This window comes from Abramis brama, assembly GCF_963993115.1.
Source record: "Abramis brama genome assembly, chromosome: 18".
Classification (NCBI taxonomy): domain Eukaryota; kingdom Metazoa; phylum Chordata; class Actinopteri; order Cypriniformes; family Leuciscidae; genus Abramis; species Abramis brama.
Window position 1 is genome coordinate 33,825,010 of NC_139980.1, and position 18,404 is coordinate 33,843,413.

Genomic DNA, 18,404 nt, shown 5'->3' on the forward strand with positions numbered 1-18,404 from the left:
CACTCTGCTTTTAATAAACACTGTGTTCACTTAAACCTGTCTGTCTCCTTCTGTGTTTGAAAACCATTTCTGTGGATTTCTTCCACAGAAATCCGCGCACTCGTGGAATTTATTTATTCATTTTTAATGTTGTAGGCTCGTTTTTAATGTTAATTATATCCCGAATTGTCTTTAATCCTCCATATTGCATTAATGTTCCATTCATCCGTTTTCAATGCCGCTTATGGGATGCGGGAGAATGTGTTAAAAAAAAAAAGTTCTGCAAACCTGAAAAAACTGCTCTATTTCCGTAACGAAAAGTTTCCTGGCTCACCAAAAACAAACGTGCAAAAAAAAAAAAAAAAAAACATGTTTTGGGAACGTTATGAGAACCCAAAACTAACGACAGATAGATTGATAGAGATAATAATATCAAGGATGAGATTTGGACATACAAGACTAAACAGTACACTTTAAAAAAAAGGGTAAACATGATATGGGAAGGTGGGAATTTTGTGGGCAAGAAGAAACTGGAACATGTTTACGAGCCTGAAAGAAGGATTCTAATTCTAATGCAGAATCTAGAAAAAAAAATAAAAATGAAATTTATAGTAGGAGATATTTTACAAAATAACTCGGGAAATTAATGTTATAGTTTTATTTTTCAGTATTTTAGAATGACTCATTTGTGGGAGAGGATATAAAATATGTAATTTTGATCCACACTCCATACCAGTCGGTGGCGGTAAAACTCCATTTTGTTGTTTGTCAAAAGCCAATAAAATCTCAAAGATGAAGAAGTTAGTTTTATTTTATTCACATAATTCTCTCAAGAGGAAAGCAAGTCTCCGTAAAGCAGTGAGCCATGGATGATATAGAGGCCGATGATTTTCCAGTGGATGAAAGGACACATCGGGAACTGCTTAAATCGCCCGTTAACCTCCAAGAGTGGACCGACGACAAAGGTAATGTTCCGATGATATCTTATAATAACTTGTTGTTAATGTTGTAAAGTGTTAGATAAAATTGGATATCAAAACGAAGTCAATTATCACTGCAGAGCAGAAGACCAGAACTCGGGACCGAGAATGTATGGCAAGCCGTTTTAGCAGTATGTTTTTATGTGTCCACTGTTCAATCGCGCCCGCGCCACACACAAACACACACACGTTAATCAGAATTCAAATTCCAGGGCTGGGTTTCCCGAAACCTTCTTTACGCTACGTCGTTCTTAAGTTACACCTTAAGCTGTACCTTATCGTTAATACGTGTTTCCCGAAACGTTCTTAGTTAAGTATACCTTCTGTAAGTCATACTTTCGGAAGGTTGGTCTGGACCACTCTTAGCTTTACCTTATCACTGTTGCATATGAATATACTTCAGAAGTTTTAATACACCCAGACAGTGTTCAGTTAGGCTAATTCAAGTGTTTTCATGCAAAGAATAAAATTGTCATTACAATGATTGTTGTTAGAATTTTAATTATATTATTATATAATACAATTTTATAAATTTATCTTAATTAAAGAGCGCTTTTAAAGGCCAGTGAAAGCATAGGCTACTGTCAAGTCCTATTCGGACGCTAATATTGTTTCTCATGGGCTCGTACAGTATTTTAAGCATTTACAGGGGTAAGTCGGTGATTGTAGTGCCGTCCGAATCCATATCAGTGTTTTTTCTCACCCAACCGCGTAAAAATCCCTGGCCAAATTAGTACCTACCTACTGTTTTTTGACAAACAGGTCGTGTGGTAATTTAATTGCCGTCTGAATCCACATCTCCGAGTTTACAAAAAGAGATTCAAAATCCACTGTTTAAATCATTTTTGATCACTGCCGAGCACCGTACGTGACGTACACTTTTATTTACTGAAATGCTGGAAAGTATTTACAAGAACAATATTTCATCGCAGCTCCACCTCAGCGAACAAAAATGGGAAAGAGAAGAAAGCACATAAAAAATTAAAATGGTTATTATGGCAGCAATATATGATAGCCTACAATTTTAAAATATGTAGGCAAGGCTATTATAGGCTAGTATAGTTTGGATTATTTTTTAAAATATCCCATGAGTCCTAATAAATGCAATTTAAACTATTTCTGAAGTGCTTATTTTATAAAGAACACCGCTTTCTCACATAAACAGCCCCTACATGAGAGAATAATTGATTCTCGAGCCATCGATATCAACCAATTCAGCACCATCACCACGGACAGCGCCGGGTAACGTCGCACGTAAGAAGGTATATCTTAAGCAGCTTCCTAAGGTATAGTTCGGGGAACACACCTAGAAATGGTATACCTTCAGTTAAGTTTTATCTTAAGAGTCTTCGTAGCGCGCTAAGAGACAACGTTATCGGGAAACTCAGCCCAGATATCTTCATTTCAATTTTGACTCGTCGTAATTGGAATTTAGATATCTACAATGCTATTTTGACTAGTCATATTCTTCCATTGGGAAATATTTCCTGATCTTCAAATGAGTTTTGACTTGTAGAAATTGTAAATAAAGATATCTATAATTGATTGTGTACTAGGCATAATCCTAATTAGAGATATCTCGAATTACATTTTTACTAGTGATATTTAAATTAGAGATATCTCTAACTGAATTAGTTGGTAAAAATTTCTCTGTTTTTTTACTAGTCATAATCAAATTGAAGATATCTATATCCTGTAGATATCTGTAAATAATTTATGACTAGTCAAATTACAATTGTAGATACCTTGAATTGTATTTTTGACTAGGCAAAACTTAATAAGTGATATCTTGAATTGGAATTATTCCTAGTCAAATCTCATTTAAAGATATCTGTCTAAATCAGATTTTTGACTAGGAAGATCTTTCTTTGGAGATATCTGCATTTAGGTTTGTGACTAGAAAAAACTTCAGTGTAGATATCTTGAATTAACATTCTGACTAGTCAAAACTCATTTTTAGATATCTTAAATGTACATGCAAATCATGATGCAAATACACCTTTGCTAAGCCCCACCTTAAACATTTTATTAGCCAATCCTACCCTTGAAACTGTTGTCTTCCACCATTTTGTCTAGGAATTGTATAATAAAGGTCCTGCGTCTTTGGATCATTTAAATCTGCTTTATACAGAAGTAATTCAAAAGTATGAAAATATCAAGTATCTTGGGCACATGTAAAAGAGACATATAATATGCAGAGAAGACTCAAGAAGTTTTTTGTCCAATTCTATATCTTAAAGATGAATGATGTTGAGATGTGCATGCTGTGGAATAAATTGTGTTAGCCTTTATTCCCGAACAAACATTTAAAATCATTAAGCATCTGTAGTGGCCTCATGTCTGGTGCAACATTTGCTATAATTTTAGAATAACTTTTAAATGCACTGGCGCTCATCTCTGAACACAGCAAAATATCGTCATCACTAATCTCTTGCTATAATACAATACAACACTCCCACCTTGTGGGTTATTATTACCGTATGACAAGAGTAAACTTGCATCAACACAGAAAGCACAATCCATACACAACGTAATGTACTAATGTCATCAGTACATGTTAATGCCATTTAAACATTTATTAATTTATAGCCTACATTTTATAAATTTTCATCTTTTTAAAATCAGCCTTCACCTTTTCTAATTGGGTCTGCCTTGATTCAGAAGCATTATTCTTGTCCATCACGCATTTATTTGTACTATTTTTCATGTATTTGGTGTATAATTCCATTGTTCTTCACTCTTGTCTTTTCAGGATATTTAATAAATAAATTCAGACGAGAAGTTTGCGGTTCTCGATCTTTATTGAACACCACTTATGATTCTATTGAATATGATTCAATTGAAATCAAAGCTCTTAATACATACATGCTGGAGACCTTTTACCATATGAATGCATCCAGATGTTATGTTATAATCCCTGAAGTAAGTAAATTAACCCAGTAGCTTTTCTCTCAGCAGACTAACGTTACTGTTGTTAGCAGTTAGCACTATGCATTAGGCATTACAGATATCTCAAGTGGAGTTTTGACTTGTCACAATGTATTTAAAGATATCTCAAATCAGATTTCTTACTAGTGCAATTATAATTGCAGATATCTACATATTATTCTGACTACTCAAATTATAATTATGACTAGTCAAAATACATTTATGACTATCCAAAATATACTTATGGGTAGTCGAAACAGTTTTAAATGCTAAAACGGCTTGCCATATATAGCAAGTCAATATAGAAAAGAAAGGAGAGCTTCGCTCAAAGAGTCCATAGAGAGACAAACAACATATACCATATGCAACGTTTCTCCTTATGGATAACTATTATGAACTTATAATTATAAAACTCAATAGGAATAATTTTCATATGTAAGCTATTGTAAAATCTGATATGTGGACCTTTGTAATCATGTATGTACATTTAGGAAATTGTCTTATGTAACTGTTTGTTTATTTTGTATGAATCAAATCCAGAAAGGATATGAAGCTCATTAGATAATTATGTATTAAGGGTAGGCATAATAAGCATTGGCTTCAGCCTACACTGTTTTTGCTTATTATGTATATTTTATTCGTTACTATGGAAAATTATCTGTGATGACCGAAATACATTTTTGTTTCATTGAATTTAAATTGAACTAACATGCCTTATGAGTGTGTAACTAAACATGGTGTACAAGAAATGATAAGATAGACAGAAAAGGAGATGCAAACATATTTATCCTAATATAAAGTCATTTCAATACTACATTTATTTTCATGTTTAGGAGTTCCCACAGAGATCTACTTTCTCAGGTCAAACAAAAAGTGTCTGAAGCGGATCAGAGATGCGATGCTGCTTCATAACTGGCAGGAGGCTGCGGTTTATTACAACTCTTACATTCAGGCACTGGAGGCCAGGAATTGCATTAAAGTGCATCCAACGGCTTCTGAGGTACAACAGCCCTTTAAACTCTGTCAAGTCGACTTGTAAGCGGCTAAGAGATTTTTTTTACGAATTATGAAATCAGTATTAAAATGTTTGATTCACTTTTCTTGCATTGAAGAAACATAGCATATGCATTAACCTTATCTCTATTTTTACACTATTCATTGCATCCATAGCCTGTCACTTTAAGATGCTTCTTAGCAACAAACAGATTTAATCAATTCATTAATTCACTGTCGGCATATAATGCAACAAAGATTATAAAAGTAAACAGATTTAAATAGACCTACCAATCTCTGTGTATAAACAATGATGCTGCCATCTTTCTAAAGTAATGTTTACCTCCCTGTAATTTGGCTCCAAATCTCATGTGAAAATTGTCATTTTGACCCTCTCTACACAAATAGTGAATTACTCCATAAATATACATTTATAGTAGGATGTCCTGTTACTTTATCCTCCACAGTAAAAGACCTGGGTGTTATATTAGACTGCAACCTGTCTTTTGAAAATCATATTTCATATGTTACAAGAACAGCCTTTTTCCACCTTAGAAACATTGCTAAGCTACGTAATATGCTATCAGTTTCTGATGCAAAAAAGTTAGTTCATGCATTCATGACCTCGAGACTAGATTACTGTAATGCTTTGTTGGCCGGTTGGCCGGTTGTCCTGCGTCCTCAATAAACAAGCTACAGTTAGTCCAAAATGCCGCCGCTAGAGTTCTTACTAGATCATGAAAATATGATCATATAACACCAATTTTATCATCACTCAATTGGTTACCTATAAAGTTCCGTATTAATTACAAGGTATTGCTACTGACTTATAAAGCCCTAAACGGCTTAGCTCCAGTCTATTTAACCGATCTTCTATCGCCCTATAATCAATCGCGCTCTTTAAGATCACTAAATTCGAGGCTTTTGGTCATACCTAGGATATCTAGGTCCACCAAAGGAGGGAGAGCTTTTTCACATTTAGCTCCAAAACTCTGGAATAGTCTTCCTGATACTGTTCGTTGCTCAGACTCGCTCTCCCAGTTTAAAACTAGATTAAAGACGCATCTCTTCAGCCAGGCATTCATATAATACTTTTAATCTTACAGTTAAATCCGACCTCTAGTTCATAAACGCCAGAGGAGAACTGGTCCCCGACTGAGCCTGGGTTCTCCCAAGTTTTTTTTTTTCTCCATTAGGTCACCTGATGGAGTTTTTCGGTTCCTTGCCACTGTTGCCTTTGGCTTGCTCAGTTGGGGATATTTGGGGATATTTAATTTAATTAATCAATCAACAATACTATTGATCAGCATTACCAAACGTGGACGTTTTCCACTAGAAACAAACATTGATGTATTATTTTAATTTAATACTGTGAAGCTGCTTTGATACAATCTGTATTGTGAAAAGCGCTATATAAATAAACTTGACTTGACTTGACTTGTCTTGACTTATGAAATGTAATATTTTGGGTTTTTTCACTATTTATGTTTCACTATTTTTTCTATTTATTTAGAAAAAATATTTACCAAAAAAATCTAAAATTTGTTTGTATTTTTGTAAGTTTAAAGGAATTGGATGCGTTCAGTTTTTCAGGCGATGCATTTTTCTTATCATAAAACCATCATCATAAATCCTGTTTTGTGTTTGCTACTGTACGGATGATGTGTTTCTCTGCTGACTGCATAATTCTGTCCATCAGATCACATGGAGAATAGGCACAGAAATTCTGCATCATCTCCCTAACGCCACCGCTGAAGATTTCAACGCTGTATATGAACAGTTGAAAAACAATGGAGTCAAAAACTTCACGAAGGTATGCATTGCATTATGAAGCCCAAACCTCTTTTTACAACATTTACACTGCATTCCAGGCATGCATTTTAATCAGTATGTCATGTGAGGGGTGTGAAGTAACGAATTACAAATACTCAAGTTACTGTAATTAAGTCGGTTTTTTTGTTTAGAAATTGTACTTTTAAAAATTAGTAGTTTAAAAATTGTGTTATTTTACTTTTACTTGAGTACATTTTAAGTGATGTATCGGTACTTTTACTCTGCTATCTTCCTTCCATTTTGCAATCAACTTGATTGGATCAAGCAATCGGTCTTGTGACTGTCGTCAAATCAAATTCTGCATAGAAAACTTTAACCGCTAGCCCATCTGCTGTTACTCGTGGCTGCTGTGGAAGTGCATTTTTCAAGCATCAATTCAATCGAGATATCAGCGTCTTCCTCTAATATGCTTAGGTACATTTCACATTTCTGCTTACTTGATGATCTTTATATAGGCCTATCTACAGGGCCTGACTCGTTGAGTCCGTTGAGTCGTTGAGTCTTGAGGAGTTTAGTATGAGCACGCGATGCGAAGGTGTGTTGGGGACACTCTAAAACTGTGGAAAAACACCTTCTGTACTGAAATTGGAGGACCAGATTCAGTATGCAGTGCACCTTATGACCCATAGCGTTAACTTGAACTGCGTTTCAGTCAGTGCGTGACTACAGCTCGTTAATAAACAAAAAAATTTGATTGGTCTATTTCATTCAATCTGCCTTCATTTAGCAATTGCACTTGCGCGAAAACATTTTTCAAGGTCAACATTTTGGTTGTTGTTGTGGATGCTGCTGATAAAGCAGCTTCGCCGAGACTGCAAAGAGACATGCATTTGTTTTTGTGTGTGTGTGTGAACGCTAAATTATCCAAATTGACAGAGTGTGTTAAAGATATAAAAGATTGGATGACGCACAATTTTCTTTTATTAAATCCAGACAAGACAGAGGTACTAATCATCGGTTCAAAAAACCGCCCACAAAACCTCTCACACTACAACTTTAACATAGTAGGATGTCCTGTTACTTTATCCTCTACAGTAAAAGACCTGGGTGTTATACTAGACTGCAACCTGTCTTTTGAAAATCATATTTCATATGTTACAAGAACAGCTTTTTTCCACCTTAGAAACATTGCTAAGCTACGTAACATGCTATCAGTTTCTGATGCAGAAAAATTAGTTCATGCATTCATGACCTCGAGACTAGATTACTGTAATGCTTTGTTGGCCGGTTGTCCTGCGTCCTCATTAAACAAGCTACAGTTGGTCCAAAATGCCGCTGCTAGAGTTCTTACTAGATCAAGAAAATATGATCATATAACACCAATTTTATCATCACTCAATTGGTTACCTATAAAGTTCTGTATTAATTACAAGGTATTGCTACTGACTTATAAAGCCCTAAATGGCTTAGCTCCAGTCTATTTAACGGATCTTCTATCGCCCTATAATCCATCGCGCTCTTTAAGATCACTAAATTCGAGGCTTTTGGTCATACCTAGGATATCCAGATCCACCAAAGGAGGGAGAGCATTTTCACATTTAGCTCCAAAACTCTGGAATAGTCTTCCTGATACTGTTCGTTGCTCAGACTCGCTCTCCCAGTTTAAAACTAGATTAAAGACGCATCTCTTCAGCCAGGCATTCATATAATACTTTTAATCTGATAGTTAAATCCGACCTCTAGTTCATAAAAACGCCAGAGGAGAACTGGTCCCCGACTGAGCCTGGGTTCTCCCAAGGTTTTTTTTTTTCTCCATTAGGTCACCTGATGGAGTTTTTCGGTTCCTTGCCACTGTTGCCTTTGGCTTGCTCAGTTGGGGATATTTGGGGATATTTAATTTAATTAACCAATCAACAATACTATTGATCAGCATTACCAAACGTGGACGTTTTCCACTAGAAACAAGCATTGATGTATTATTTTAATTTAATACTGTGAAGCTGCTTTGATACAATCTGTATTGTGAAAAGCGCTATATAAATAAACTTGACTTGACTTGACTTGTGTGTGTTTCTTTTGTAAAAGTTTCCCTGGATATACTTCCCTATTTAATGCGCAGTTTTCCTTACACATTATACTTTTGGTACTTTTACTTGAGTATGTTTTTTCAGTGCTCTTTCCGCCACTGTTTGAATGTTGTAGATCTGTTTGGAGCATTGCCTTCATCTCCTACTGAACGGGCAGATGGAAGAAGCCAAGCGGCAGCTGTCCATCGGAGAGAGCTGGAGATATGGCAACTTCTCGATTGCTCAGGGTGACACCAAAAAACTCATCCGTGCGTACAGCGGTTTCCTAGATTACTTGAACTGGTGTGAGAAGAAGTCTTCTGCAGCTGGAACCGGTAGGAAGATATTTGTGTTATGTTGAACAATTAAGTAGACTTCAGAATGTTCGTTAACAGTATAGCGCTGTGAGGGTATTTCAAACAACTTTTTATCCATAAGCAAAAAACGCAAAAAAACTTTGCTGTTAGTATATCAATATACCTCTATAACCTTAGATCTATTGCTTATTTCACATATTCTCCAACCAGAAAATAAAAAAGAGCATTCTGGGATGAACGAGCGTAGCTGAAACTCCCGCTGGAGGGATTTTGTGCTCAAACAGCAACATTACACACTAAAGAAAGTTGTTAAAAAGCATCATAGGTCCTCTTTGAAATGTAATTTATTTCTTCAGAAATCATTGTTAATATTCTGATTTGCTGCTCAAGAAACGTTTCTGATTATTATCATTGTTTTAAACGGTTGTGCTGTTTCATATTTTTGTGGAAACCTTTTTTTCATGATTTTTTGGTGAATAGAAAGTTCAAAAGAACAGCATTACAACAAGTGTCTTTACTGTTACTTTCACATTTATTCATTTAGCAGACGCTTTTATCCAAAGCGACTTACAAATGAGAACAACAGAAGCAGTTAAACTAACAGTAGGACAACAATATGCAAGTGCTATGACCCTTCTCAGTTTATTCGAACGCAGTACATGTAATGTATATATATTTTAATAAATAGAATAGAAAAGAAAGTGTTAGTATTACTGGGTCAAGTGCTGCCGAAAAAGATGTGTCTTCAGCCGTTTCTTGAAAGTGGCTACGGTCTCAGCACCTCTGGTTGAGTTAGGCAGATCATTCCACCAGCAGGGAACAATTATGGTAAAGGTCCGAGAAAGAGATTTTGTGCCTCTTTGAGATGACACCACAAGGTGGTGTTTGCTTGCAGAGTGCAAGTTTCTGGCTGGCACATAAAAGGGAGCAGAGCCCGTGGTTGTTCTGTGGGTAAACGTCAGTGACTTGAATTTTATGCGAGCGGCAACTGGCAACCAGTGCAATTTAGTGAGGAGAGGAGTGACGTGTGTCTCTTCGGCTCATTAAAGACCACTCTAGCTGCACCATTCTGGATCAGTCGCAGAGGTTTGACAGAGCAAGCTGGAAGACCAGCCAGGAGAGCATTACAATAGTCCAGTCTGGATAGAACAAGTGCTTGGACAAGGAGTTGTGTAGCATGCTCTGATAGGAAGGGCCTGATCCTCCTAATGTTGTATACGGCAAATCTGCAGGACCGGGCAGTTCTAGCAATGTGATCTGTGAAGTTCAATTGATCATCAATTACAACTCCAAGGTTCCTGGCTGACCTTGATGGAGTTATGGATGACAAGCCTAGCTCAATGGAGAAGTTGTGATGAAGTGTTGGGTTGGCCGGGACCACGAGTAGCTCTGTCTTCGCAAGGTTTAGTTGAAGGTGGTGGTCCCTCATCCAGCCAGAAATGTCTGTCAGGCCGGCTGAGATGCGATCAGCTACCGTCAGATCATCAGGCTGGATTGAGAGGTAGAGTTGTGTGTGTCATCAGCATAGCAGTGATATGAAAAGCCATGTTTCTGAATCACAGATCCTAGTGATGGCATGTAGATGTAGAAGAAAAGTGGTCCAAGCGCTGAGCCCTGAGGCACTCCAGTAGCTAGATGTTGGGTCTTAGACACCACACCCCTCCACGATACCCTAAAGGACCTACCTGAGAGGTAAGACTTGAACCATTGGAGTGCGGTTCCCGAGATTCCCTTCATCTTTAGGATTGACAGGAGGATCTGGTGGTTAACTGTGTCAAAGGCAGCAGACAGATCCAGCCGGATGAGAACTGAGGATTTGGAAGCTGCTCTTGCCAGTTTCAGATCTTCAATTCCTGAGAGCAGGGCAGTCTCAGTTGAGTGTCCGCTTTTGAAACCAGACTGGTTGTTGTCCAGGAGGTTGTTCTGTGACAGTGTTCTGTGTAAGGAAGGAAGATATCTGGTTGAAAACAACTCGTTCAAGTGTTTTCGCGACAAATGGAAGAGGGGATACCGGTCTGTAATTCTCCAGATGTGCTGAATTTAGAGTGGGTTTCTTAAGCAGTGGGGTTACCCAAGCCTGCTTAAATGCTGTGGGAAAGGTACCAGTGTGAAGAGAGGTGTTGATGATGTGCGTGAGTGCAGGTACAACTGAGGAAGAAATGGCTTGAAGTAAATTAGTGGGAATCGGATCAAGCGGACAGGTAGTAGGGCGATTGGAAAGGAGGAGTTTGGAGACTTCTGCCTCTGAAAGCAGAGAGGAGGGTAGAATGTGTGTGTTAGCTGGTAAGATGTATGTGTCAGTTTGTGGTTTGGTAAATTGGCCACTGATGGTGGTTGTTTTTTTTATGAAGAATGTGGCAAAATTGTCAGCTGTTAGGGTTGATGGAGGAGGAAGAGGAGGGTTGAGAAGCAAGGAGAAGGTTTTGAAAAGCATGCAAGAGTCAGAAGAATTGCTAATTTTGTTGTGATAGTAAGTCATTTTAGCAGTAGAGATATTAGCAGAGAAGGAAGAGAGGAGGGATAGATAAAGGCCAAGGTCAGTAGGATCTTTCGATTTGCGCCACTTCCTCTCTGCACCCCTGAGTTTAGAACGATGTTCACGGAGAACATCAGATAACCAGGGGGCAGAGGGTGTGGCGCGGGCTGGCCTGGAGGAAAGGGGACAGAAGTTGTCCAAGCAGGAGGTTAAAGTGGAGAAAAGAGTATTAGTTGCACTGTTAGTATCTAGTGTTGAGAGCTGATCAGGTGGAGGAAGTGTGGATGAGGCCAGAGAGGATAGACGAGAGGGTGAGAGTGAGCATAGGTTTCGCCGAAAGGTGACCTGTGGAGGAGTGTGTGTTGTGTTCTGTGGTAGGTTGAGGTTGAGAGTGAGGAGGAAGTGATCTGAGGTGTGCAGTGGAGTGACCAGTGTATTGTCAGTGGAAATAAGGTCCAATTGGTTACCCGATTTGTGAGTAGCCGCAGTAGATACTCGTTTGAGGTCGAATGAGGTGAGCAGAGTGTGGAAATCAGCAGCCTGAGGTTTTTCTAGGTGGATGTTTAAGTCTCCAAGAACTATGAGTGGAGTACCATCCTCAGGGAAGGATGAGAGTAGCACATCCAACTCCTCCAAGAAACTGCCAAGCTGACCTGGGGGACGATAAACAACTACAAAATGGATTTTAATTGGACTAGTGATGGTAATTGAATGCGATTCAAATGAGCTGTTGTCACACAGAGGTGGTAAAGGATCAAATTTCCAATCGTTTGAGATGAGAAGACCAGTACCTCCACCCCGTCCGATCAGGCGAGGGGTGTGTGAGAAAGTGAAGTTAGTGGAGAGGGCAGACGGTGTGGCAGTGTCTCTGGTCTGATCCAGCTCTCTGTCAGGGCCAATAGGCTGAGACCTGCATGACTAGAAATAGATGTAATGAAATCAGCTTTGTTTACAGCAGACTGGCAATTCCAGAGACCAATAGGAAAAGTGAATAAAGTACTAGAAGACACCGGAAAGGTACGCAGGTTGTTAGGATTTTACTGCCTCCTATGTGTGACATTTGATTTACTTACAGTGCAATGCATAAGTGAATACACCCATGCTAAAGTTGACTAAAAAGAGGAATAAAAAATCATATTTTGGAAATTGAACTTAATGCCTTAATTTAAAAAATTAGGAAAAATCCAACCTTTAAGGACACCAATTTTCTTTGTGAATGAATAATGTATCGTAAATAAATAAATGTTCTTCCTTAAAATACATGGTGCATAAGTGAGTACACCCCTATGTTAAATTCCCATAGAGGCAGGCAGATTTTTATTTTTAAGTATTTTTTTTAATTTTTTTTAGGATACTATGCATCCTGATAAAGTTCCCTTGGCCTTTGGAATTAAAATAGCCCCACATCATCACATAGCCTTCACCATACCTAGAGATTGGCATGGGGTACTTTCCATAAGATCATCTCTCAATGCAAATCAAACTAGCTTTTAGGCTAACTGAAATAAAATCATGCCAATCTCTAGGTATGGTGAAGGCTATGTGATGATGTGGGGCTATTTTAATTCCAAAGGCCAAGGGAACTTCATCAGGATGCATAGTATCCTAAAAAAAAATTAAAAAAAATACTTAAAAATAAAAATCTGCCTGCCTCTATGGGAATTTAACATAGGGGTGTACTCACTTATGCACCATGTATTTTAAGGAAGAACATTTATTTATTTACGATACATTATTCATTCACAAAGAAAATTGGTGTCCTTAAAGGTTGGATTTTTCCTAATTTTTTAAATTAAGGCATTAAGTTCAATTTCCAAAATATGATTTTTTATTCCTCTTTTTAGTCAACTTTAGCATGGGTGTATTCACTTATGCATTGCACTGTATGTTAGTAATAGTAGGGATTTGAAAACACATAGTGAAAGAGAGGTCACAAACAGAAAGATCAGAAGAAAAGATGTGTTGAAGAGAAAGGAAACAACAAGAAAATAGTACTCAAGTGCCTTGTCGGTGACTTTGCTCGGTGAAGTCGCGTAGGTAGAGTCGCTGGTCTTTACACTCTTTAATCAGTTTAATGAATTCTTGTCCGTGTTTCTGGTATCAGATGAGGAGAGCCGTAACCAAGAGATGCACAGCTACTTCAGATATGCTTCTGTGGCCCTGAAGGACATCATCAGTCAGCCTGGAGTCTGGGACCCTTTTGTGTTGAGTTACATTAATGTGAGACACTATCTTACCTTGTGCAATTTGACAATATCTGTTTAAAGGGTTTGTTTAGACCAAAATGACAATTCTGTCGCCCTTTACCCAAACTTGTAATGTTCAAAACTCTGTGGAACACACAAACAGATTTGTTTTAGGAATCTTCACACAGCTTTGCACAATCAAACAAGCTCCAAAAAAGGTCAAAATGCATCAAAAAAATAATTAATATATTCCAAGTCTTTTGAGGTCAAATGAGGTATTTGTGTGCGCAACAGACTGAAATAAGTCGTATTTTAATTTATTTTTCATGCACAAATGAGATTTTGTGAGTGATTAACGGCTTACATTTCAGTCTATTGGTTACACACAGCTATTATATTATTTAGAAGATTTAGAATATAATGCACAAGTCTATATGTATCATCCGCTGCAGATGCTGGAGTTTTACAACGATGAGGACGGCGCTCTGCAGATTCTGGAGAATTACGCTTACAACAAGGAATTCCCAATCAATCCCAATGCTCATGTGTACCTGTACCAGTTCCTCAAGAGACACAATGCCCCAGATGACAGACTCATCGGTTCATTAAGGGTATGAAATGGTTCTGCCAATCAGAATGTACATAAAGTTTCTGATTAAAATGATTAATTTATTCTGGTTTCTTTTGCTCAGATTCTGCGTTCTTTTGTCCCGAGTCATGAGCTGATGCTGGACCTCTGCTCTCTCCTGCTGGGCACCAGTACGTATGAAAACTAGACATTTCTGATTGTTTTTTAGCATGTTGCTGTGTGGTTATAAAGATGTTCTGGGTTGCTCGTGTGTTAATCCTCCACTGTAAGTCTTTTGGGTTTATTTGTTACATTCATCATCCACCAATAACTGAAATGTATAAAGTAAAGAGCTTTTTTCCAGGACTCATGAGCGATCTAGAAGAAGCTCTCACCGTTTCAATGGACCTTCTGGAGTTTTCCAGTTGGAAAAGTGACATGAAGGCTTGGTCCTGTCTTCTGAACATTATAAAGTTACTCAAACGGAAGTAAGTTGCTGTTAATATACTTATAAAAAATAAGTCGATTTGGGTCAAAATGGCATTGTTGAAAGAAAGAAAAAATTGGGGGAAAATCACATTATGAAATAATTGTTTTTCTCCAACACACGTTGGGAACAATTATTTGCCCCCTTTTATTAAATACTTTTTGCAACCTCCTTTTGCCAACATAACAGCTCTGAGTCTTCTCCTATAATGCCTGATGAGTTTGGAGAACACCTGACAAGAGATCAGAGACCATTTCTCCATACAGAATCTCTCCAGATCCTTCAGATTCCCAGATCCATGTTGGCGCTGCTTCTCTTCAGTTCAGCCCACTTATTTTCTATAGGGTTCAGGTCAGGGACTGAGATGGCCATTGCAGATGCTTGGTTTTGTGCTCAGTGACACATTTTTGTTTTGATTTTGATGTTTGTTTTTGGATCACTGTCCTGTTGGAAGATCCAAACATGGCCCGTTATAAGAGTTCTAGCACAGGCTGTCAGGGTTTGATTTTTTTTATCTGTTGGTATTTGATCGAATCCATGATGCCATGTATCTGAACAAGATGTCCAGGACCTCTGGCAGAAAATTAGGCCCACAGCATTAAAGATACAGAAGAGTATTTACACACTATTGAAAGACGAACATGTGAAAAAGCATCATCCTCTCTAATGTTTCTTCTGATGTTGATTTGTACTCATTTTAGAAAGTACAAGGAGTTTGTATTGAAGGAATGGGAGGCCAGGCGATCGCTGTGGTTCTCCTTTCACTTCAGAATCCATTTCGCCAGGAAAGACATGGTGGAGAACGTCAATCTTCTGCAGATCAAGAGTGACGTTTTAAAGGTTCTAGGTGAACACTGTAAGTACATGATTATCCTTTTCCAGATAAAATGATGATGATGATGAATTAAAACCTGTTTTGTCTTTTGACTGACATATTTAATAAGTTCCTGAACATTTTGTTTTCTGTTCACAGTTTTAGAATACAAAAGATACGCTGCAAACTTAAAGAGAATAGCTGAAAGTAAAACAGATGAATGCCCATTCAGGGAGGTGGTGAAGAAAAGGAGGAAGGAAAAGATGGAGGAAAAGAAAAAGATGGAGAAGGAGAAGAAAAAGATGGAGATGGAGAAGGAGAAGAAAAGGTTGGAGAAGAAGAAAAAGATGGAGACGAAAAAGATGGAGAAGGAGAAGAAAAGGTTGGAGAAGAAGAAAAAGATGGAGAAGAAAAGGATGGAGAAGGAGAAGAAAAGGTTGGAGAAGAAGAAAAAGATGGAGAAGGAGAAGAAAAGGTTGGAGAAGAAGAATAAGATGAAGGAGAAGAAAAGGATGGAGAAGGAGAAGAAAAGGTTGGAGAAGAAGAAAAAGATGAAGGAGAAGAAAAGGTTGGAGAAGAAGAAAAAGATGGAGATGGAAAAGGAAAAGTTGATGGAGAATTCTAAATTCTAGGAATTCTAAATAAATTGTATAATAAACATGTAAAATTGAGATTTTTCTAGATTTGTACCAGATAACGTTTCAGTTGTCCATGTATGACTCAAGACTCCTCCTTTATATACTGTGAATTTGCTCATGTTGAGCTTCACGTTGAATTACAGTTTTTCTCATTCACTTTGGTACATTTCTCGAGTCATCCTTAGTGCATTTTTCAAAACAATTCGTACAAACAAACATTTGCACACAATAGATTACCGGCAAAAGCCAGTAACTCAAAATCTTTACTTCATCTTTCAAATATAAGTATTTATGTCAATGAACATATCAGTTGCATCAGAATGACAAGTCCTTGTTTCATTAGTCACAAGATAGTCAAAATGTTCAGTCATATTGTCAATATAACGGTGTACTCTGTCAGTATTACCTGATGTAAACTATGGCTGCAGTTACTGTATTGAAAATGCTCAAGCCTGCACTTCTTCTGTGTGGCATATACAGTGGGGAGAACAAGTATTTGATACACTGCCGATTTTGCAGGTTTTCCCACTTACAAAGCATGTAGAAGTCTGTCATTTTTATCATAGGTACTCTTCAACTGTGAGTGACGGAATCTAAAAAATCAAATTTCGAATTTCAAAAAATTTGAATTTTGAAAAAATTCAAAAATCCAGAAAATCACATTGTATGATTTTTAAGTAATTAATTTGCATTTTATTGCATGACATAAGTATTTGATACATCAGAAAAGCAGAACTTAATATCTGGCACAGAAACCTTTGTTTGCAATTACAGAGATCATACGTTTCCTGTACTGTAGTTCTTGATCAGGTTTGCACACACTGCAGTAGGGATTTTGGCCCACTCCATACAGACCTTCTCCAGATCCTTCAGGTTTCGGGGCTGTCGCTGGGCAATACGGACTTTCAGCTCCCTCCAAAGATTTTCTATTGGGTTCAAGTCTGGAGACTGGCTAGGCCACTCCAGGACCTTGAGATGCTTCTTACGGAGCCACTCCTTAGCTGCCCTGGCTGTGTGTTTCGGGTCGTTGTCATGCTGGAAGACCCAGCCACGACCCATCTTCAATGCTCTAACTGAGGGAAGGAGGTTGTTGGCCAAGATCTCGCGATACATGGCCACATCTATCCTCCCCTCAATACGGTGCAGTCGTCCTGTCCCCTTTGCAGAAAAGCATCCCCAAAGAATGATGTTTCCACCTCCATGCTTCACGGTTGGGATGGTGTTCTTGGGGTTGTACTCATCCTTCTTCTTCCTCTAAACATGGCGAGTGGAGTTTAGACCAAAAAGCTCTATTTTTGTCTCATCTGACCACATGACCTTCTCCCATTCCTCCTCTGGATCATCCAGATGGTCATTGGCAAACTTCAGACGGGCCTGGACATGCGCTGGCTTGAGCAGGGGGACCTTGCGTGCGCTGCATGATTTTAATCCATGACGGCGTAGTGTGTTACTAATGGTTTTCTTTGAGACTGTGGTCCCAGCTCTCTTCAAGGCAAGGCAAGGCAAGTTTATTTATATAGCACATTTCATACACAGTGGAAATTCAAAGTGCTTTACATAGAAGAAATTAAAATAATAAAAATAAATAAGAATAATTAAAACAGTTTAGAAAAATAAAAAATAAAATACAGTACAGTATAAACAGTCGGACGAACATTGGCACAGTGCTCATTCATTAAATGCATAGTTAAACAGATGTGTTTTTAGTCTGGATTTGAATGTGACTACTGTAGGAGCACGTCTGATCTCCTCTGGAAGCTGGTTCCAGCTGCGGCTGGCATAATAGCTAAAAGCGGACTCGCCATGCTTAGAGTGAACCCTTGGTATTTCTAGCTGATATGATCCTAGTGATCTGAGTGATCTGTTGGGTTTATATTCAGTGAGCATATCTGCAATGTATTGAGGTCCTAGGCCATTAAATGATTTATATACCAGTAATAATACTTTAAAATCAATCCTAAATTTAACTGGGAGCCAGTGTAAAGACCTGAGGACTGGTGTGATATGTTCATATTTTCTGGTTCTGCTCAGAATCCTGGCGGCAGCGTTCTGTATGAGCTGCAACTGTCTTATGGTTTTTTTGGGAAGGCCAGTGAGGAGTCCATTACAGTAATCCACCCTGCTGGTGATGAAAGCATGAACAAGTTTCTCTAAGTCTTGTCTGGAAACAAAGCATCTAATTCTTGCAATATTTTTTAG

General features: G+C 38.0%; 1 protein-coding gene across 1 annotated transcript; it reads left to right on the forward strand.

The window, feature by feature from the left end:
• The first annotated feature begins 743 nt into the window (after positions 1 to 743).
• LOC311068424 (TATA box-binding protein-associated factor RNA polymerase I subunit A-like) lies at positions 744 to 16,297 on the forward strand. Its single transcript, XM_084090865.1, has 10 exons — positions 744 to 944; positions 4,721 to 4,887; positions 6,580 to 6,693; positions 8,856 to 9,054; positions 13,617 to 13,732; positions 14,151 to 14,309; positions 14,391 to 14,457; positions 14,631 to 14,754; positions 15,455 to 15,609; positions 15,727 to 16,297. The coding sequence occupies exons 1-10, from the start codon at positions 845 to 847 to the stop codon at positions 16,197 to 16,199; spliced, it is 1,674 nt and encodes a 557-aa protein (XP_083946991.1). The 5' UTR covers positions 744 to 844; the 3' UTR covers positions 16,200 to 16,297.
• Positions 16,298 to 18,404: the final 2,107 nt, after the last annotated feature.